This window comes from Sminthopsis crassicaudata, chromosome 4 (assembly GCF_048593235.1).
Source record: "Sminthopsis crassicaudata isolate SCR6 chromosome 4, ASM4859323v1, whole genome shotgun sequence".
Classification (NCBI taxonomy): Eukaryota; Metazoa; Chordata; class Mammalia; order Dasyuromorphia; family Dasyuridae; genus Sminthopsis; species Sminthopsis crassicaudata.
The window spans coordinates 383,598,762-383,622,497 of record NC_133620.1 but is presented as its reverse complement, the minus strand read 5'-3'; the positions used below and the strand labels follow the sequence as shown (position 1 = coordinate 383,622,497).

The 23,736-nt window shown below is 34.4% G+C and overlaps 1 protein-coding gene across 4 annotated transcripts in view; it reads left to right on the top strand.

The window, feature by feature from the left end:
- Positions 1–23,736, top strand: part of PCNX2 (pecanex 2) — a 370,349-nt gene that overhangs the window by 344,996 nt on the left and 1,617 nt on the right. For 3 of the 4 annotated variants that reach the window (XM_074262410.1, XM_074262409.1, XM_074262408.1), the window contains exons 30-33: positions 832–1,062; positions 3,419–3,693; positions 4,448–4,635; positions 21,633–22,081. In XM_074262410.1, coding sequence (XP_074118511.1) covers positions 832–1,062; positions 3,419–3,693; positions 4,448–4,635; positions 21,633–22,081 — 1,143 coding nt within the window. The remainder of the gene's footprint in view (positions 1–831; positions 1,063–3,418; positions 3,694–4,447; positions 4,636–21,632; positions 22,082–23,736) is intronic. The other variant, XM_074262411.1, reaches the window with a different exon arrangement.

Sequence of the window (23,736 nt, the reverse complement as noted above, 5' to 3'; positions counted from 1 at the left end):
TCAATGGGGAGGAAAGAATAGAAAAGAAAAGCAATGGTAAAAGTAGAGAGTTCCAGTAAAGAACCCATTTCTTTTTTATTATTATTTATTTATTTAAAATTTTTTTTCACAGTATATATGCATGAGTAATTTTTTTATAATATTATCCCTTGTATTCATTTTTCCAAATTATTCCCCCCTCCCTCTACTCCTTCCCCTTGATGACAGGCAATCCCATACATTTTATGTGTTACAATATAACCCAGATACAATATATATGTGTAAATACCATTTTATTGTTGGACATTAAGTATTAGATTCCGAAGGTATAAATAACCTGGGTAGATAGACAGTAGTGCTAACAATTTACATTCACTTCCCAGTGAAGAACCCATTTCTTGAGAGAAGAGATCAGCTCTTTTACGCCATGGGATTTGCTGTTTAGTTTACTTATGTAGTTGAATTCCACCTCATTGGGTTAATTTCCCAACCCCTCAACCTACTTGGCTTGTTGTTGTTGTTAAGTATTTTTTTTTGTGTGTGTTTTTTTATTTTTTTCTTAAGAAGCTGACATCAGATAGAAAATTGCAATGGGGAGGTGATGTCGCAAAAGAGGCCAAAGTTTCCAGACTAGTTTGGAAACTGCATGTAGATATTACTCAAATATCTTCCCAGTGGAAAGAAGGCATAAAGAATCATCAAACTCATGAAATACATTCCAGACATTGACAAAATAGAACCTGCCTGGAAAGAGAATAAAGGAAGAGATGTAGATTTAGTGATCAATTCAGTTTTAGGGGATGAGACTTTGTTAATTAAATCTAAATGTTCAGGTTCTAACTGTTCCTTCAGGACCAATTTACATGTCTAGATGAATATGAGGATCCTGTGGTCCTCTATGAAGCCATTCAATCCTTTGAGAAAAAGGTGGTGATTTGCCATGAAGGAGATCCCGCCTGGAGGAGTGCTGTCCTGTCCAACAAAGAGGAGCTTCTCACCCTGAGGCACGTGGTAGATGAAGGCACTGATGAATATAAGGTTATCATGCTACACAAAAGCTACCTGAGCTTTAAAGTGATCAAGGTACAGTAGTCTTTGTTTTGAAAATCCATTGCTTACTAGTGCCATCTTGATGAATACTATAATACCATTTTAGTAAGAAGGGTTTGCTATTCAACAGACTAGGGTTACAAGTTATGTTATCTTCATTTTAAAATATCATTTGGTACCTTTCAGAACCACTGACTAAATTATAAATACCTTGAAGAATTATTTCACTTTCCTATTTGTATCCTTAGCATCTAAAATAGTGTGTAGCACATAATAGGAGCTTCATAAATGTTTGTTGATTACGGAAGTAGTCCATCTCTCTCTGCTTCACAGCCTATATTACATTTAAACCATATTTATCTGTGACCATGCCATTGTCAAAGTGGTTAGAGCAAGGAGGGGGAGTGTCAAGCATTCCATCACCATAAAACTAAAACAAATCTGTATCCTATTCAGGGAGGAAGCTTGGAACTATTCTATTGAATGCCTATCCTACACAAAGGGCATGAGACATACTTCTATCTATAATTGGGGAAAAAATTCATAGACTCTTGCCAAATAATGAAAGTATGCTTCGAGTTGTGCTATATTAGAATAATATGAATCCATGGTAAGTCAGTGTTCATGAGTTAAGTAAATATAAGACCTTGGTAAGAGATAGGAAATTTTATTACAGCAATGGTTAAAATTGTTTAAAGCTAGGAAAGTTAGCAAGAAGTTAGAGAAAACAGAACATGTCTAAAGGGAGTGATATAGGTAAATGGGATGTTAGTTTGTCTTATAGAATTTTATTGCTTTGGCAATTCCAAGTACATATAAATCTATTTTTAATTTGAATTTTCTTTTTTTCAATTAATAAATCTACTTTTGCTCCTTTTCACTCTCCCTGGAAAGAAAAGAATAACAAATCCTCCATAGTAAATATGTATAGTCAACCACAATAATTCCCATATTGTCCATGCTCAAAAAATCTATGTCTCATTCTTTACCTCAACTCTATAACTTTTTTTGTCAGGAGGTGGGTAACATGTTTTATCAATCCTCCAGAATTGTGGTTGTTCATTGCATTTCTCAAGAGTTCCAAATCCTTTCAAAATTGTCCTTATATAGTATTATTGTTACTGTATGAGTTGATCTCTTGATTGTTTACTTCACTCTGAATCAGTTCATAAAAATCTTCCCAGTTTCTCTAAAGCTATCTCTTTTTTAAAAACAATATAATAATATTTTCATTACAGTCATATCATAATTTGTTCAGCTCTTCTCTGAGTGGCACTCACTTAATTTCCAGTTCTTTGCTATCACAAAAATATGCCTATATATATATATATATATATATATATATATATATATATATATACACACACACACACGCACACACACACACACACACACACACACACACACACACACACACATATATATATATATATATATATACACACACACATATATAAAACTCTTGGTGTCAGAAAATGCTTCCTTTCATGAAACTAATTTCTCACGTATTGAAAAGTATTCCCATTCCCATTTATTTTTATTTACCTTGTGTGTTGCCATCTTCTAGGATGTTTTCTTGTCTTTTGTACCAGAAGAGCATGAGGGCACTGACCTACTCCCAGAGCCCAACTCCCTCTCCATGAATACTAATTAACATTCTTAAATACTTCTTCACAATAACCCTGTGAAGTAGGTAATATAAATGAAATTAGCCCCATTTTGTAGATAGGAAACTCAGGGCTCTCAGTGCTTAAGTGAGTTGACAAGAATCATAGAGATAGCAACTCTATAATAAGGTTATATTCTAACCTTTGTGTTCTGATTTATCATAGAATGGAAAGTATTTTGTATCTTGAGTCAGAGGACCTGGGCTCAGGCATTCTCAGCAATATGTTTTCTTATCTTCAGGCTGAAGAAGTCAGGCTACATATGAATAAATAAATAGATAAATGAATGAGTAAGTAGATAAAGGAATAAATAATAATATATTTATTATTAAATATAGTATAATGTAATATATAATATAATAGAAGTATATTTTATTAAATAATAATATCTCATTTGATCTTCACAACAATCCTGTTTAGCAGGTGCTTTTATAAACTTATCTTTCAGATGAGGAAACTGAGGGATAGAAAGGTTATGTGGCTTGCCCATAGCTAATATGTATCTGAGGCTGGATTTGAACTCAGATCTTCCTAGTGTCAGGTGGGACTTTCTTTATCCATTGCCCCACCCACAATCCTTTATAGTTCTACATTTTATGATCCTTTGACTCTGGACCACTTTTACCTGTGGTTTCACCAAATTGTCTTTACATGAGTTAAAACAGAAGTTCTGACTTGAAAATCCATCTGCTTTTCTTCCCTAACCGGATCCTGTCCTGTAGGTTAACAAGGAATGTGTTCGAGGACTCTGGGCTGGCCAACAACAAGAACTTATATTCCTACGTAATCGTAATCCAGAAAGAGGCAGCATCCAGAATAATAAGCAAGTGCTAAGGAACTTGATCAATTCCTCCTGTGATCAGCCCCTCGGATACCCCATGTATGTCTCTCCCTTAACCACATCCTACCTGGGGACCCACAGCCAGATGAGGAATGTTTGGGGTGGACCTATCAGCTTAGACAACATTAAGTCTTGGTTCCTAAACAAGTGGTTAAGGTAGGTTTTCCATTGAAAAAACTCTGCTTCCAGGGGGATGTTGGAAAAAGCACAAATTGTTCAGACTTTGCATTCTACCCCTAATAGGTTTCCTCTAGTGCCTCAAGCTATTACACATGATAATATACATAGAAAACAGTAAATGGGCTTGGGTCCACTGACTGGAATGGGGAAATGATGGTAATTCTTACACAGCTGAGAAGATGGCTATTTCCTAGTTACATAGACTTTAGTTTCCATAGAGTTTCAGAGGCTGGGGATCTTTGTGAGTAACTGTCTCAAAAACACTGCAGAAAGCCAGGTCTGAACTCCCTCAGCATGGCCCTGTTTGTTAAATAAATCTTTTCTTCCTACTCTGAATTCCTTGGAATGAATTCTAAGGAGTTGTGTCTGAATACTGTTTCTCTCCAGATTTTAATTAGGGGATGGACAGAGGTTAAAGGCTACTGATTCTATAGCCCAGTGAAGTGTCATCCTCTACAAAATTCCTAAGGTGGGAAAGAAGATCCTTCTTTCTCTCATTATATTCCCACTTGCAAAGTGCCTACAAATATTATCTCATTTGATCTTCCCAACAATCCTGTTCAGCTGGGGTTCTTGTAACTTACAGATGAGGGTATTAAGGCATAGAGAAGTTTTCCAATAAAACATGGTGAAGGAAATCAGTAGTTACTTCAAGCCTGGTTGTTGGGCAAATTTGGGGGACATGAAGTATCCTGGTGAGAATTTGATGAAGCATCTCCCGTGTTCACAGAATGCGCAAGGATTGCAATGCTAGCCAGCACAGTGGAGGCAACATTGAAGAAGTGGACAGTGGAGGGGGCACTTCGGCAGGGAGTGGTAGTAGCTCGAGCGGCTCAAGCCAGGAGAGCAGCGTGGAACAACCGAGGAAAGAAATCTCCCAGTTTCGGTTTTCTTCTCAAAGTGGTGCATATAGGCCAGGTAAGTTAAGTATAAGAAATGTTCTTCTAAGAAGACACCTTCTTTTCTTGGAAAATTGCTCCCTAAGATAAGTGACTGAATTTTTTTCTCTTTATATCCCTAATACCTAGTATTGTTCCTGGGCACTTGATAAATACTTGGTGATTGATCAATGAGGATTGCTTAATAATTATAATTCTTAATAAAACTTAATTACATATTAATATTTAATTGCTTGATGCAGCATCTAAAGTATAGGGAGCAAAGAGTAGACCAGGTGAAGTGGCCCAAAAAATCCAAGTCCTGAGTCAAAGACTTTATCTCCTGCCACCCTTTATAAGGGATTTAATGAGTCCATTTCCAGGATTAGGTCATCAGGTAGTATGCAATTTTTAAAAATGCAATATTTTAAAATACCCTTCATTTCTTTCCCAACTCCTCTTCCCATAACATGCAGCTTGAGCAGCTGCCCCTTTTGCCTATCTCTAATTTTAACTGTAAAATGCAATGATGTGATAAATTCACATCAGGAGCTTCATGGTGGGAAAGAACTGCTTAGAACAAACGATAGCTGTTGGGTTTTGGTTTGGGTTTTTTTGTTGTTGTTGTTTTTGTTTTTTTTTTTTAGCTGCAAAAATTCTAATGAACCAGCTTCTGCCATGCATTCACTCAGTTACTCTGCAAACATTTACTGTGTTAGATACAGAGCACTGTGTTAGCTTTTATGTTTGACCCACAATACTAAATCATTCTTTTTGACAAATAATCATCCTATCAAATATGCAGTTTACAAAATTCTTGTTGCCCTAACTCTTGTATTTATCTCCAGTTGGAGCCTACCTCTAGTCATCTCTGACATTTCAGAATGAGAGAAGAGGTTGCCAGGAGATGTGAATAAAGGTATTGGCTAAAACTATGGCTACAATGAGTCAGAAGTTTAAAAATCTCATTTGAACTCATGCTTAAATAATTAGTCCCAGCCAGATGGAAGAAATTCAAAAATCAAACCTGAAAGATGGTCCTTAGCTGTGGGAAAGTCTCTTAGTTAACATTTGTCTCTTGTATAGAAAAAACCAATTTTTTTCATTTATTTGTTTTTAATAAAGCTCTGATCTTGGTATTTTTTAGATGTGAAAATGCTACACTTTGTCTCTTATATGGAAAAAACAACAAAAATAAACTTCATGGGGGTTTTTTTTCTTTGTTTTTAATAAAGCTCTGATCTTAGCATTTTCTTGATGTGAAAATGCTGCACTTTTGTTCCAACAATTTTATTCCAAATATTTAGGTTACTAATACTTAGTGGTTGGTCTAACTGGCACAAGCTGTGTACCTGGTCAGTTTTGGTATGTCTATGGAAAGAGATGAATAAAGAGAATGTGTGTTTTAGTGGGCTGATAGGTTTTTAAGGATGTAGGCACTATTCACCAAACAAGTTCTTTGATTCTGAGAAGTGTTAGATTTCTGTATGAGACAATATCAAAAATTACTTTTGTCTTTTGTTTGACTTATTTGTGCTCATTCCCTATGTCAACATCCATTCTCTCAAATGCATAGCAAGAATCCTTCTCTCATTTATAGATGAAGACTTTAAAGGTTTTATTTTTCATAATAAAGTATGACTTACAATCCACTTGTTGAAAGTTACCATATTAGAGTCAATTTTTGGTCATAGTTGAGAACAAGCAATACAGGGTGAGATAGGATAGATAGATAGGATGTGAACTGAAATGTTAAAGGGAATACCCACAATAATCAGTCAATCAGCCAAAAAGCATTTGTTAACCACCTACTGTGTGCCAGGCACTAAATGATGATGTTGGGGAGGGAGTGGGGTACATAAAATCAAAAGTAAAACAGCCTCTGACATCAAGGTGCTTACATTTCAACTGGGAAAGGCAACAAATATATGCTTAATAAATATATATGCTGAATAAGTTGCAGATCCATCTCTGAAATGAAAGAACTTGGAAATTAAAACTTATCTCATAGTAGAATCTGGTGACTGACTTTCTCATAACAATTGAACTATCACAGAGGTGCCAAACATGGGACTCACAATACTCTCAAGTGTACCTATATCAAATTAATGAAATGTATTAATTAAAATACAATAATAGAACATAAATAACAGTAGCATCTGGGTTTTTTTTTAATTTGATTTTTTTAATACACATTGCTTTATGAATCATGTTGGGAGAGAAAAATCAAAACAAAAGTGAGAAACCACAGAAGAGGGACAGCATAATGGATAGAGTACCGGCTCTGAAGTCAGGAGGACCTGAGTTCAAATCTAGTCTCAGACATTTAACATTTCCTAGCTGTGTGAACCTGGGCAAGTCAATAGCACCAATTGCTAGTTCTTTTTCTGAATATTCAAAGTTTTGGATTACTGAACCACTCAGAAGGACCAACTATTTCATAGCTGATTATCTCACATTCTTGCTGTTAGTGTGTACAATGTATTGCTACTTCTTCTTGCTTTACTCAGCATTACTACACATAAATCTTTCTGAGACTTTCTAAAATCAACTTGTTCATCATTCTTTATAAAACAATAATATTCCATTACCTTCATATACTACAATTTATAGAGCCATTCCCCAATTGATGGCTTTTCTACTTCTTTGCTACTACAAAAAGAACTGCTACAAACATTTTTGCACATGTGGATCCTTTTCCCTTTCTTTATGATCTCTTTGGGATACAGACCCAGTAATGGCACTGCTGGGTCAAAGAATATTCACAGTTTGATAGCCCTTTAGGCATAGTTCCAAATTGCTTTCCAGAATGTTTAGATCATTTTACAACACCACCAGCAATGCATTAGTGTCCCATTTTCCCCACATCTCCTTCAACATTTATCATTATCTTCTGTCATCTTAGCAAATCTGAGAGATATGAAGTGGTACCTCAAAGTTGTCTTAATTTGTATTTCTCTAAACATGACCATAGATGGCTTTAATTTCATCATCTTGAAATTATCTGTTCATATCCTTTGGCTATTTATCAATTGGGGAATGACTTATATTCTTAAAAACTTAATACATTTTAATATATTTTAGAAATAAAACCTTTATCAGAAATATTAGCTGAAAATTTTTTCCCCAGCTTTGTACTTCCCTTTGAATCTCCTTTGTGTTGCTTTTGTTTGTGCAAAAACATTTTAATTTAAATAATTAAAGTTGTCCATTTTGCATTTCATAATGTTCTCTGGTTCTTCTTTGGTCATAAATTCCTCCCTTCTCCAAAGATCTGAGAGGTAAATTATCCCTTACACTCCTAATTTGTTTATGATATCATGCTTTATGCCTAAATCATGTACCCATTTTGACTTTATTTTAATATGGGGATGTGAGATATAAGTCTATGCCAAGTTTCTAACATATTATTTTCCAATTTTCTCAGCAATTTTTGTGAAATAGCAAGTTCTTATCCCAGAAGCTGGAGTTTGGAGGTTTATCAAATACTAAATTACTATAGTCATTGATTATTGTGTCATGTGTATCTAAATTATTCCACTCATCCACCACTCTATTTCTTAGACAGTAGCAAATAGTTTTGATGCTGCTGCTTTATATTAGAGTTTTAGATCTGGTACTATTAGGCCACCATTTTTTATAATTTTTTTCATTAATTCCTTTCATATTTTTGACCTTTTGTTCTTTCAGATGAATTTTGTTATTTTTCTAGCTCTATAAAATAATTTTTGGCAGTTTGGTATGGTACTGAAATAAATCAACCAATTTAAGTAGAACTGTCATTTTAATATATTAGCTAGACTTATCCCTAAGCAATTGATATTTTTCCTATTGTTTAGATCAGATTTTATCTGTAATTGTGTTCATATAGTTCTTGGGTTTGTCTTGGCAGGTAGACATCCAAAGATTTTATTTTGCTACGGTTATTTTAAATGGAATTTCTCTTTCTATCTCTTGCTTCTGAGCTTTGTCAGTAATATATAAAAGTTCTGGTGATTTGTGGGTTTATTTTATATCCTGCAACTTTGCTAAAGCTGTTAATTGTTTCAAGTAGGTTTTTGGATGATTTTCTTGGATTCTCTAACTATATCATCATATCATCTGCAAAGAGTGATAGTTTTATCTTCTCATTGCTTTTTCTAATACCTTTGATTTCTTTTTCTTTTCTTATTGCTAAAACCAACATTTCTAGTACGATGTTGAATAATAGTGGTGATAAGGAGTATCCTTGTTTCACCCCTAATATTACTGGGAATGTGTCCAGCTTCTCTCCATTTCAAATAGTGCTTGCTGTTGATTTTAGGTATACTGTTTATTTTAAGGAAAACTCCCTTCATCTTCATGCTCTGTAATGTTTTTAGTAGAAATGGATGCTATATTTTGCCAAAAGATTTTTCTGCATCTATTGAGATTATTGTGTAATTTCTATTGGTTTTTATTATTGATATGGTCAATTATGATAGTAGTCTTCCTGATATTGAGCCAATCCCATATTCCTGGTATAAATCCCAATTGGTATCCTATTGCTAAATTGCTGTAACTTTTTGCTAATATTTTATTTAAAATGTTTGTATCAATATTCATTAGGGAGATTGGTCTGCAATTTTCTCTATTTTGGCTCTTCCTGGCTTAGGTGTCAATACCATATTTGTGTACTAGAAGGAATTTGGCAGCACTCCTTCTTTATCTATCTTTCCAAATAGTTTATATAGTATTGAAATTGTTCTTTAAATGTTCGGTAGAATTCATTTGTAAATCCATCTGGTCCTGGAGATTTTTTCTTATGGAGTTCATTGACAACTTGCTCAATTTCTTTTTCTAAAATAGTACTATTTAAATAATTTTTTCCTCTTCTGTTAATCTGGGCAATTTATATTTTTATAAATATTCATTATGATTAGATTGTTAGACTTGCTACCAAACAGTTAGGCAAAATAGCTCCTAATTATTGATTTATTTTCCATTGGTGGTAAGTTTTTATTTTGATGCTGGTGATGGTTTTTTTTTTACTTTTTTCTATTCAAATTAACCAAAGTTTTATTTATTTGTTAATTTTTTTCCCATAAAACCAACTCTTAGTTTTATTAATTAGTTCAATAGTTTTCTTAGTTACAATTTTATTAATCTCTCCTCTGAGTTTCAGAATTTCAGTATTTTTAATTTGGTATTCTAATTTGGTAATTTCTCCTTTGAGTTTCAAAATTTCTAATTTGGTACTTTTAATTTGGGAGATTTTAATTTGTTCTTTATCTAGCTGTTTTAGTTGCATGCCCAATTAATTGATCTCATCTTTTTCTAATTTATTCATGTAACTATTAATAGATATAAAATTTCCCCCAAGAATTACTTTCGGTGCATCCCATAGGTTTTAGTATGTTGTCTCATTGTCATTCTCTTGGATGAAATTATAAATTGTTTTTGTGATTTGTTGTTTGACCCACTCATTCTTTATAATTAGATTATTTAATTTACAATTTGTTTTTAGTCTATCTTTCCTTGGTTCTTTATTGACCATAATTTTTTTGCATTGTGGTCTAAAAAGGAAATATTTACTATTTCTGTCTTTCTGTATTTGATTGTGAAGCTTTTATGCCCAAATACATGATCAATTTTTTGTATTGGTATGATGTACTGCTGAGAAAAACGTGTATTCCTTCTGTCCTTATACCATTTTCTTCAAAAGCCTATAATATTTAGGTTTCTAGAATTCTATTACCTTTCCTAGTTTCTTTTTTGTTTATTTTGTGGATAAATTTGTCTGGTTCTCATAGGGGAAGATTGAGGTCCCCCACTAATATAGTTTTGCTGTCCATTTCTTCCAGTAACTAGCTTAATATCTTCTCTAGAAATTTGATGCTCTGCCACTTGGTGCATACACATTTAGTATCATTACTACTTCACTGTTTACAGTATCCTTTATACATCTTGTTATTCTTATCTTTTCCATTCTTATCTCTTTTCATTAGGTCTATTTTTACTTTTGCTTTATCTGAGATCAGAATTGCTACCACAGCTTTTTTTTTTTTTTTTTTTGCTTTAACTAAAGTATAATAAATTCTTCTTCAGCCCTTTTACCTTTACTCTGTATGTATCTCTCTGTTTCAAATGTGTTTCTGGTAAACAACATATTATAAGATTGTTTTTTTAATCTACTCTGCTATTCACTTCCATTTTTCACAGTTATGATTATTAGCTCTGTATTTTCCTCCATCCTATTTTCTCCCCCGTATATATTTTGGTTCTCTTTTACTCTATCCATCCTACCAACGATGAAAGTGTTTTGTTTGTACTTTTCCTACTACCCACTACCTTTCCTATCTTCTATCACTCCTTCCCTTTTTCTTTTACCCATTTCTCTTACTGTTTCTGCCCTTTCTTTTATCCAGCTCCTCCCTTTTCATTCCTCTATCTCCTCCTTTATAGGATAAGATAAATTTCTATACCCAACTAAATGATTGTCATCCTCTTTTTGAGTCAAAATTGATGAGATCAAGCTTCAGGCAATGTTTATATCCTCCTCCCTTCTTTCCCTCTATTGTAATAGGTCTTTTGTGCCTCTTCATGTGATCTAATTTGTCCCATTACACCTCCCCTTTCCTCTTCTCCCAGTACAATTCTTTTTCTACCTCTTAATGCCTTTTTATTTGATAATATAATTACACCAGAGTCCATTTACATTCACACCCTCTATTCATGTGATTCCTGCCTCTAACTGCCCCAATAACAGATAACAGTTCTCAGGAATTATAGATATCATTTTCCCATCTAGGGATGTAAACAGTTTAACCTTTAAATACTAAATATTTCCCCCTGCTTACTTTTCTATGCTTCTCTTGAATCCTGTGTTTGAAGATTAAATTTTCTATTTAGTTCTGCTTTTTTTCGATAGAAATGATTGACAGTATCTTGCTTCATTGAATATCCATCATCTCCACTGAAAGATGATGCTTAATCTCGCTGGGTAGTTAATTCTTGGTTGTAATCCCAGGTCCTTTGCCTTTTGGAATATGGTATTACAGCCCCACAGATCCTTTATTGTAGATGCTGCCAGATCCTGGGTAATTCTGAGTGTTGCACACTGATATTTGAATTGCTTTTCTCTAGAAGTTTATAGTATTTTTTCCTTGAGATTATAGTTCTGGAGTTTTGCAACAATGTTCCTTGAGGTTTTCCTTAAGATTTCTTTTTGAAGGGGACCGGTATTTCCCTCTCTACTTCCAGAATATCAGGGCAATTTTCCTGATCATATTGAAGGATGCTATTTAGGCTTTTTTTTTTTTTTTTTTTTTTTTTTTTTTGGTCATGGCATTCACGGAGACCAATAATTTTTAAATTGTCTCTCCTAGATCTATTTTCCAGGTTGGCTGCTTTTCCAATGAGTTGATTTATTTTTTTTTCCCTTTTATTCTTTTTAATTTGACTAATTCTTGATGTCTCATAGAGTTGTCAGCTTCCATTTACTCTATTCTAGTTTTTAATGTGTGATTTTCAATTGGCTTTTTCAGGGGTTTTTTTCAATTAGTTTTTTCAGTTAGCTTAATTTGATTCATTGGTTATTTTGGAATTAGATTTGAAATTTGGAATTGAAAAATTAATTAATTTTCTTCAGTGGATATTTTTTGCATTTGACCTATTGTATTTTTTAAGAAATTGATTTCTTCAATAGCTTTTTTTTTTTTTTTTCCATTTGGCCAATTTCATTTATTAAGGAATTGCTTTTCTTTTCCCAGATGTTGATGCTCTCTTGTATATTTCATTTCTTTTCTCATTTTTCTTCTATATCTCTTATTTGCCTTTTAAAGTCTTTTATAAGCACTTCCAAGAAGCCTTTTTGGTCTTGAAACCAATTCATATCACTCTGAGATTTCCTCTGTGGACATTTTATCCATATCTAAATTAGTGTTTTTGTCTTTCCTGTTACCATAGTAGCTTTCTATGGTCAAGGTTTTTTTCTGTTTCTTGCTCATTTTCTTTCCTTTTTTTGTATCTCCTCTTTTTTTTTCTTTTTTTTTTTTTTAACTTTTATGGTTGAGCTCTGCTACTGGGATACAAGAGGTGCTGTCTCAAGCTTCCTGTGCAGCTCTGAGCCTTGGCTTTGGGCACAGGGGGCCCCTTGTTTTTGGTGTTTTGCTCACAGCTTTACCAGCTGTTTCTAGGAAATAGTCTGTTTCCCAGAATTTGCCTTCTGAAATGATACTGGGGCCTGCCCTACTGGTCTACTTCACTGATGAGCCAGGATGGAAGATCTTAGGTGCTGATCTGCTATGATTAAGAGCCTCTCGTGGGCTTTCTCATACTCTGAGTGGGCTGAACACACCTTTTACTTCAGTGAGACTGACCTTTTTTGAAGTTTTTTTTTTTGTTTTTTTTTTTTTCAGTCTGTCTTGAGCTGGTCTGTCTTGACTCTATTCAAAGGCTTGGTTTCATGTGGTTTTTTGAGGGAAACTGGGAGAGCTCAAACAGCTTCCTGGCTTCACTCTGACATTTTTAGCATATGGCTTTCTAAGTCAATAGGTAGCCTTCAAGAACATTATTTGATTTCATAGCTCCATTTTTATGTGAACTTGATATCAATGAACTTCAGTATCATAATATGAATAATTTGAAGCTGATATAGCTATCTGTGATAGGGAACAGGAGAGTAGAACTGCTTGTTTATTTACTGGTAAGAATGTTTGCTCCATAAATCGATAATGGATAGTAGTGAATGGAAGTTAGTATAAATATGAATTATGTACAAATGATTGATGTAGTTTCTAGTTCTAAGAAACCCAGATGCCAAAATGAACTCCCTAGGAACATTTAATCTAACAGCAAAGTAATTGAAAAGTAAGGTTAATTGTGATATAATGATCTTGAGAAGCAAAAAATAGATTTTCTTAATTTAATGTTTAACTTAGTTGGCTGGTGTCAATCCATGTGCAAAATAAATAAATTAATTAAAATCTAAGAAAATATACAGAACAAGCCAGCAAAACCTAAAGCACACAATGTGTATGGGGTATATCTAGCCTTTATAGAGTCCTTAATGTAGAGAAATTTTTATCCTTTTATCTCTCAGTGAATTATTTCAAGCCAAATATGGGTGGTCCACTATCCAACACTGTAACTACTAGCTAAGGGATGAAAATGAAATATTTTTGGACAGCAGTCAACTTTACAATTTAGATCACAAACAGATGTTTGGCCATGCTAAACTCTGAACAAACTAACAAAATCACCATCTTGATTCTTAATCCTAATTTATCAAGGTCACCTCCCTCTACCTTTTAAAAAGATAATATTAAAAACTAATCACTTTGGACAGTTAACCTAGGCCACAACTCTCCCTTTTTCTTGAATCACTGAACTGGATAGGGGTATGATGAAATCATCATAGAAGGGTCTGACCACACTGATTCCAAGAAAGCTAATGGAGGCCCTGGCAAAATCCACCTATCGCACTTTAAAGTCAAGTGTGCTCTTTTCCTTATATATAAAAGCAGTAATAAAAGCTGGGTTATATGACAAAAGGGAAACCACAATCATTGACTGTCCTCTGGGAAGGGCCATCATTGCCTTCACTTCAACTAAGCTGTTTCTATTTCTCAGCTGCCACTCTCTGCTTCATGTGATGGAGAAGGGTCATTTCATTAGAAACCACTTCAACCAATAAGCTGTTTGGAAGAAAATTGGCTCTTTGGAATTTCTCAACAGAATAATTAGGTTTTGTCCCCTAAGGAGTTACTCCTCAATGAACACTTCACTGCTCAGCTTCCCTAAAGAGAAATACTTCAAGCATCTCAGAATTACTAGAATATGTCTTTTTTTTCAATGATATTTAACAAATAAGTCCAGAATTAAGAATCTGAGTATTCATGAAGAATTACCAGTGTAAATGATGTGTGTATGTGTAGGTTCAGGAGATGGACCTTTGCCCAGCAGTAAAGGTTCCTTATTTATTTTGGAAGTAGATTTGCTACTTTGTGTTGTTAGTAAAGTAAAAGCTAATACTTCTCTTTTATAAATGGTCCTATGAGTTGTACAATTTCAAACACATACACACACACACACACACAGAAAAATCAGGCAAAATCAGGTCAGAAAGTTTATCTGGTCTATCCCTTCCCTGAAGCTATAATTGATGACTACTTCTTCAAATTTCTGGTAGCATTTTTGTAAGCACCTCTTCTTTAGATTTTTTTTATCTAAGTTTGATTAGCTATAACAAAGGGCACACACCTAAGACCTTACACATAAGGGTCTCTTTATGAATGGAGAAAATTACTGATATCCACAAAAATAATCAACTAAGGTATTGGAGAATTTGTAACTTTATCATGGGATACCAGAGAGTAAGATAATATAAATGGAAAATGATAAAAAGATTGATATTTAATATAAAGCTCCATAATGTACTAGACAAATGCGTTCATTCATTTACTATTCAAATAACAGATAAGCATTTAAGACATGTGGTACAAAAAGAATTGTGGCTGGGATAATTCAGTTTAGATAAGACTTTGTCCTTCCTACTTTCGTGGAGTATACAAAACAAAAATAACTAGAATATATCTTATTACAATAAAAAACACATCTGAGAGTTGCAAAATGAAATGCTATGGAGTAAGAAAAGAGGGAAAAATGATAAAGGAAGACTTTATAGAAGAACTAGCATTTGAATTAGGTTTTTAAAGATAGCAAGAAAGAACATTCTGGGCCTAGGAAAGAGCATGAAAAAAGGCAAATTGGTCAAGATAAATGAACTGCAAATTAAAACAGCTTTGTACTTCCACCTTTCACCTAGGAAAATAGGAAGGACTATCAAGTCAACAAGTATCAATTAAATACCTACTCTGTGCCAGGCACTATGCTAAATGTTGGGATATAAAAACAATCCCTGCTTTCAATGATCAAGAAGTCTAATGGGGAAAGCAACATGCAAGCAATTATGTTCAAACTATATATATATATATATATATATATATATATATATATATATATACACAAACTATTATATATATATATTATATATGTACACAAACTATTATATATATATTATATATATAGATAGATAGATAGATAGATAGATAGATAAAATAACTTGGAGATAATTAAGAGAAGACACTTCTTGAAGAAGGGGGGAATTTTATGATACTTGAAATAAGCTAGGGAATCCAGGAAGTGGAAATAAGAAAGAGAATTCCAGACATGAAGAATAGCTAGTAAAATGCATGGAACGAGGAGATGAGTGTTTGTGTACAAGGAACAGCAGAGAACATTGTCACTAGATTAAAAAGTATGTTGAGTATAACTTGTTACTCCTTCTAAGTATATAATAAAGTTATTGTATAAATTTCTTTCTTTTCTTTTCTTCTTCTCTCCTAAAGATGGCAACCATAAGACACAAATATATATAAAAATGTGTGTGTGTGTGTGTGTGTGTATGTGTATAATCATTTTATACAGATTTCTATTTATCAGTTTTTTCTCAGGATGCAGATAGTATCTTCCTTCATATGTCTTTTGTAGCTAATTTGGGTATTTATAATAATCAAAATGACTTAAATTCTTAAAACATCATTGCTATTCCTGTATACAATGTTCTCTTGGTTTTGCTCATTTCAGTCTTCATTATTTTATTCAAATCTTTTCATGCATTTCTAACATCAAGTTCATCATTACTTATAGCACATTGTATACTGTCACAATCATGTACCACAACTTGTTTGGCCATTCTCCAATTGATAGGCGTCCTCACAATTTGCAATTGTTTGCCACCACAAAGAATAAATATTTTAGAACACATAGGTTCTTTTCCTTTTTCCTTAATCATCTTTAGAAATAGAACAGGAAGCTATATATAATAGTTTTGCAGTTTCACAAGCAATAATCTGTTAGTAAGTTATACTTTGTTGTAAAAATGCATCTTTTATTCCAAAATAAAAATAAAGTAAATAAAAATTTAAAAGAGTATGTTGAATAGTCTAAGAAGACTAGAAAGATGGGATCTAGGTTATGAAGGGCCTTTAACACCAAATAGAAGATTTTATATTTGATCCTGGAGGTGATATGGAAGCACTGGAATTTATTGAATGGGAAAATAACCTGGTCAAACCCATTCTTCAAGAAGACCAAGTGGATAGCTAGATGGTGCAGTGAGCAGAGCCCTGGTCCTGAGGTTAGGAAGACCTGAATTCAAATTCAGCCCCAGACACAATATGATCCTGGGCAAGTTACTTAATCCTATTGCTACACACACACACACACACAGAAAGAAAGATCAATTTAATTTAATTCTTATTTCATTCCTATTAGGAAAGTTTGGAAGAATTGTATACCAGTAATGAAAAGATGAATTCCATCTTGGGTCTGTTGAATTTAGGATGTTTATAGAACTTTCAGGTTAAGATATTCAATAAACACATAAAAGAAACCAGTCTGGAGATTAAAAGAGATGAAAACTGATTCCATGGAAGCTGATAATATCACCCAACAAAAAAGTATAAAGGAGAAAGACAAAACAGAACAGCCTTGAAGAATATTCAAAATGAAGATCTAGTAAAGGCAATTGTGAAGGGGTGAGTTAACAGATAGGAAAATGACCACAACAAAATAATGTCACAAAAACCAAGAGTATTAAGAACAAGGTCTTGAACATTGACAAAAGATGCAAAGCAGTCTTCAAAGGAGGGACAGTTCGATTCTCAGGTATTAGGGATAGTGTATATACCAAAATGACAGTAACAGAAACAAAGGCATACATAAACAAAGCTTTTTTAAGATATAAAAGTCTGAAAGCACCATATTTGTTTTGGGAGAAAGAGAGTAATCCATTTGGATCAGAGCAAAGCCAGAAGAAATATAAAATTGAGATAAAGCCAGAAAAGGAGGATGCTTCCAGATTATGTTAGGGAAGCTAGGTAGTGCAATAGAAAGAGTGCTGAGTCTGAAGTCAGGAAGACCTGAGTTTAAATTCTCAGACAGTGACTAGCTATGTGACCCTAGGCAGTTATCTACCAGTTTGTCCCAGTTTTACTTATAAATTTTTCTTATTTGGAGAAGTATCTTTGCCAAGAAAATGACAAATGGGGACAGGAAGTGTTGGACATGACCAAAACAATTGAACAATTAGATGATGAAAATATTTGCCAAAGGAATCAGAACTTTATTTAGTAGGTGACTTGAATCCACTGAAGATTTTTTTTAAAACTTTCTTTAAATAAGAAATATTATTCAGGAAATAATATACAAATAAATAAAAGATAGGAAGGATTGTTGGGATGTTATTTTAATACCCAGGCAGTGCTGATAAAAGACCTGATATCGAGTTGTGGTAGGAAGGGGGGAGAAGAGGGAAGGGAGAGAAAAATGCAGTTGCAAGAGATGTTGTAAACGTGGAAGTGATAGGATTTTACAATTGACGGCCATTGAGAGATTAGAGGGGCAGTTGATGCCATTGGAATAAATAAAATTACAATGAGAGAATTAGTAAAAGAAGAGAAATGAGGATGGCCCACTAAGGAACCCTCCTGTTAAGAAATTAGGAAGAGAATGAAGACACAGAAAAGGAGATTAAGGATCCATCAGAGGAGGAGAGCCCAGAGATTGTAGCGTTTCTGATCCTAAGGAGCAGAAGGGTATGATTTTGAACTCGTTTTCATAAAGTTATAACACTACATTCTTCTAGTGACACAGCATTTCCTTTTGAGTCTGGAATCTGCCAAGCTAATTAGGTCTATTTTTGATGGGTTATAGAGTTTTCCCCATCTCAAGCTATAAAAGGCAGTAAAAAGAAATGCAAGTGAGCCATGGTAGGTTTCTCCACTCCAAGTGATCAATAGTTATAGGGTAATGCAGTCTTTCCCCAGCCAGATCCTCAAATAGCACAAGATTCTATTTTCTCCAATCAGCTCTCAGTAAAACAACATCTGGCCTCCAGTCAGTAAAACTCACAACAAATTAGAGGCAAAGCTTATCTTTACCCCTTTCTTTTATCCCTTTTAAATCACAGAAGGGAGTAAAGGACAACACAAGTAAGTTTCTGGGAGGTTTTTACCTATCTTAGACTGTAGATTGCATGAAAAGTAACAAACCCAACCAGCTTTTTTTCTGCAGAAAAAGAATTCTGCTTTTTTCCAGTGATACCCAGAATCATCAGAGCCTGTTTGCTTGGCTTCAGCAAACCCAAAGCAGCTGTTTTTATCTTCTATTTCTCCTCCATCAAGCTTTTCTCAAGCTGGAGGAGACTATCTCCATCATCAGCATCTCCCTTCAGGAGAAATGCTGTATCTTCTCCTTATCTTTTTTTCACTGTTCAATTTTAATGCCTCAAATCAAACCGTCCTAATGAGGAGTGACAATCTCAGTCTCAGTAACTCAACACACTCTGATAAACTCAAAACCCACAGTTAAATCTGGAATAACAATATGCACTTGTCTCATAGTCCCCAAACAGTTCTGTGATGTGTAAATTTCTTAGCTGCAGCCTTCAAAATCCTGAAAACTGTGACATGAAAACAACAATCACAGTCATGTCATGCAGCTATCCTTACCTTCAGCCAGTACTTGTGCCTCTGAGTTGCTTTAAAACAGGTCCTTTCACTATACTTATCTGTTTCTCCCTGGTTCTTGAAACTGTCTCATCTTGCTTTTCTCACACAAATATATTTTGTATGTGTGTGTGTTCCTTCAAGCAAAAAAAAAAAAAAGTTCATATACAAAAAGGACAATATGTTGCAGGAAAAATAGGTTGGGACTACAAAGAAACAAATTTAGGTATGATGTCAGGAAAAACTCCTTATTAATTAGAACTGCTTAGAAGTGGAATGATTTGCCTTAAAAGATGGTAAATTCTCCCTCAGTGGAGGTCTTCAAACAGAAGTTGGACGAAGACCTTGAATAATCTCTGCCTCTGTTTCCCCAATTATAAAATGACCTAAGGTTGTTGTGGAGATTAAATGATATAGTATTTGCAAAGTGGTTTGTAAATCTTAATATGTTATAGAAAAGCTATTATTTTATTATAATAATAAAAATGATAAAAGTATTAATAGCTATCACTTACACTGTGCCTACAATATTAAGTATTTGATTCTCACAATAACTCTGTGAAGTAGCTATTATTATCCCCATTTTGCTGGTGAGGAAACTGAGGCAAACAGAGGTTAAGTGCCAAGTTCATACATCTGGTGTATGAGGTCTGATTTTAACTCAATTCTTCCTGATTTTTGATCTAGTACTCTCTCTACTGCATCACCTAGATTCAAAGAAGGAATTCTTTTGGAATAATAGGCACGATATTGAGCTTAAAAAAAACAAACCAATTTGCAGAACGATTCAATAACACTTCTTATCCTTCAATTTTCTAACATCTCTGATTGGAAGGCTAGGGGAAAGAGTACCAAACTTCTCCCAATGCCTTTCTAGACTCAACTCATTCTACCTTAGATCTTCTGTCTCACCCTCTTTTAACTCCACAGAACAAAATGTCTGCACGGGTCCGATCACCCCCTTTTTTCCTGCTGCCTGTTGTATGTTGTTGGAACTGTCTTTATTTTTATTGTATCCCCAGTGATTAGAACAGTGCTTGGCACATAGTAGGAACTTAATATTTATTAAATTAAACACCTACCACTGGCAAGTACTATGCTAGTCACTGGGTAGACAAAGTTTACAATCTTTGAGGGGCAAGCCCTAAGACCAAAATTGACATCATTTATATGAATTTATTTAATTCCTTTAGGGACAAAGGTTCTTGATCTAGGGCCTGGGAACTTTTTAAAAATATATTTTTGATTACTATATTTGAAAAGAATTATATCATATAATATAAACCTATTTTATTTTATACATTTGAAATATTTTGAAAAGGAGTCCATTGGATTCACCAGATTACAAAAGAATACATAACATTAAAAAAAAAAATTTAGATCCCTCCCCTAGGCAGGTTTAAAGTGTTTTTTCCTTCCTTCCTTCCATCTTCCTTTGCTTCTTTTCATCTTTCCTTTCTTCGTTTTCTCCTTCCTTTTTTTTTCACCAAAACCCTAAGAATCAACAATCTTATCTCTAGAGATTAGAATTTGGCATTATTCTTATTTGATTTCAGGTTATTTTTCGGGTGCTTTACTTGTTTTGAATTAGTAATTTCAAATGATGTAATAAGTAGCTAAGAAAAAAAAATACTAGGAGTGAGTAGGTCTGGATTTGATACAATTCTTCCATTAACTTCCTATTTGAGTTCTCCTTGGCTTTGGTCCTTGGTCCAGTCATCTATAAAATAATGTAGTTCGAGTTGATATTTAAAGTCCTTACCACCTCCAAGCACCTTTCCTGATAGAGTAGCTTGAAATCTTTGAACCAATGATTACTCATATTTATATATTGCTTTATTAGTTGCCAAAGTAATCACATTTTTTGATTTCATTCACTAAACAGTAATTACATGGTCATAGTTTTATGAAGAGGGCAGAACTTTGGAAAAGTATACTTGAAACAAGGTGCTAACTCAGAGGAATTGATGAGACAATGGTCATCTAGTTTACATATATTTAGTACTTAGCATGGTGATGTAATAGTTTTCTAGTTCACACATATTCAGTGTGCTCTAATGATGTAATTATAATAAGGTATATAAGAACTGGGAACAGGAAGTCAGACATTAGTCAGATTGGTGACTATGACAGATGCAGACTGTGTAAGAGACAATAAAGACTTTGGACTTTATTCCTATTCTTGTGGTGATTATTCTGCTGAGACCAAGGCTAGTCCCAAGGACCTCCAGAAAGCTAGCCTGGACATTACAGTTTTAGAACTGGAAGGCACCTTATAGGTTAAGTCCAATGTTCTTCCCTGCCCCATTTCGCAAATGAGCAAATTGAATCCCAAAGAAATAAATTGTTGAAAATACAAATTTAGTGTTAAAAGCAGAATCCAAACTCATATTTTCTTCACTTCAAATCCAACACTCCATCTACTATATCACCTTGTAGAGATGATTTTTGGGGAGAGGTGGTTGGTAATATTCAGTAATGAAATATTTTTTGTTCTCTTGTAAAGGCAGAAGAAAAGGCCGAAGTCAGTCTGCTCAGGCACATTCTACCTTCATCCAAAGACCACCCATTTCAAGTTTGTCTGGGCCAGTTTTGGAAAGCCATCCATCTTTGTTTCAGACTTCCACATCTGTCCACGAAATAGCCCAAAGGCTTTCCAGCAGTCAGCTCTCCCTGCACAATTCCACCACCTCACTGCACTCTCAGCCTCGTCCCATCTCTACCACTGGTCATCTCAACGTCCGAGAGCGAGCGGAGGCGCTGATCAGATCCAGCCTCGGCTCATCCACCAGCTCTACCCTCAGTTTCTTATTTGGCAAGAGGAGTTTCTCTAGTGCACTGGTCATTTCCGGGCTCTCAGCTGCAGATGGAGGGAACACCAGTGATACCCTGTCTTCGAGCAGTGTCAACATTGCAATGGGCCCCTCTGCTAGAGCCATGAGCCAAACTACAAGGGTAAGCTGGTTGTGTGTTAGCAGGAGTAATCTAGTTATTTGGCTACTTGTCTACATTGTTTTAACATTTGATGCTTAATGATTCCCATCAATCTACTTCCAGGATCCCATCTTCTTCACTATAGGGTTCCCAGAGTGATAAACGACAAAGTAATTAGACATGAAATGGTTTGGCAGTTCTGTGAAGCAAACAGGATCTAGACTACATGTACTATAAATAATAATACCTCGGTATCACTGGAGATTGCCAGATACAACCGAGTTAAGTAGGAAATGCTGTCATTAGCACAAATCTTTGGATGGGAGAAAACAATGTGCTTTTCACACATCCATACAGGAAACAGCATTTTCTATCAGTCTATTTGGCCCAGTCTCTTCAGATCATCTTGGTCCAAAATAAAGGGGGAAAAAAAGCACAAAGGTCTGATCTGTATGTTGTCCATTATTAATCACTGTTTTCAAGGTGATGAGATGGATTCTTTTTTAGTAGTAAAATGTTGGGAGTTTCTGCCAGTCCAGAACCCCAAGTACATGATGCTACATTAGTATATAAAGTGCATTAGTTTCAGAGGAACTCCAGCTGTTCTCTTTTAAGGGTGTTTGTGTTACAGACAAGTGTTGATTGCATTAGCAAATGGAACTTTAGAAGCTGGAAGTTTCCCATGCTACATTTTATCATTTGAAAGGCAGTATGGACTAGGGGCTAGAGAGCTGCCTATAAGGTCAGAAAGGTCCCATTTGCAGCTAGATGACTCTGGTCAAGGCAATTCTCAAGGACTTTTGCAATTCTTTAAAACCACATGTTACAGAGGCAGCTAGATGGCACAGTGGATAGAGCACCAGCCCTGAAGTCAGGAGGATCTGAGTTCAAAGGCCGGCTCGGACAATTACTTCCTAGCTGTGTGACCCTGGGCAAGTCACTTAACCTTGATTATCTCAGCAAAACAAAAAATAAATTAAAAAAAAACAAACAAACAAACAAAAAAAAAATTACAGGTTCCAGATTCCAGTGATCTTGTGATGAGAACCATCTATACCCACAGAGAGGAACTGAGAGTGGATCACAACATAGCATTTTCACTCCTTTTGTTATTTGAACTTTCTCATTTTTTTCCTTTTTGATCTTATTTTTCTTTGATAACTGTATAAATATTGGATTTACATATATTTTTACCAGGCTTAACAAATATGGGATTACTTGCCATTTAGGGGAAAGGGTGGGGAGAAGGGGAATAAAAATTGGAACACAAAGTTTTGAAAGGGTCAATGTTAAAAAATTATCCATGCATATGTTTTGAAAATAAAAAGCTTCAATTAAAAAAGACTTTAAGTTACTATGGAACTCAAAATTAAAATATATATATATTAAAAATCGTTTTTACATGTACTTGGGGAAAAAACAGACAATATTTAAAGAGATGGTGCTGACTTTATTGATAGAGGGTTTCCTGCTCACAGGTCTAGTCCCTATCCCTGTTCAATATTTACACCATTTATACCCCTGACCTTGTGACTAACCTTTAAAAGAAAAGTCATGTATAGTAAACAAAAGTCAAAAGACACAGTGACCCTGGATTACAAATCATCATACTTGGATTGCAGAATTATAGCATCCTATCATGGGATAGCTGTCTATAAATGACTGGGAATAAAGCT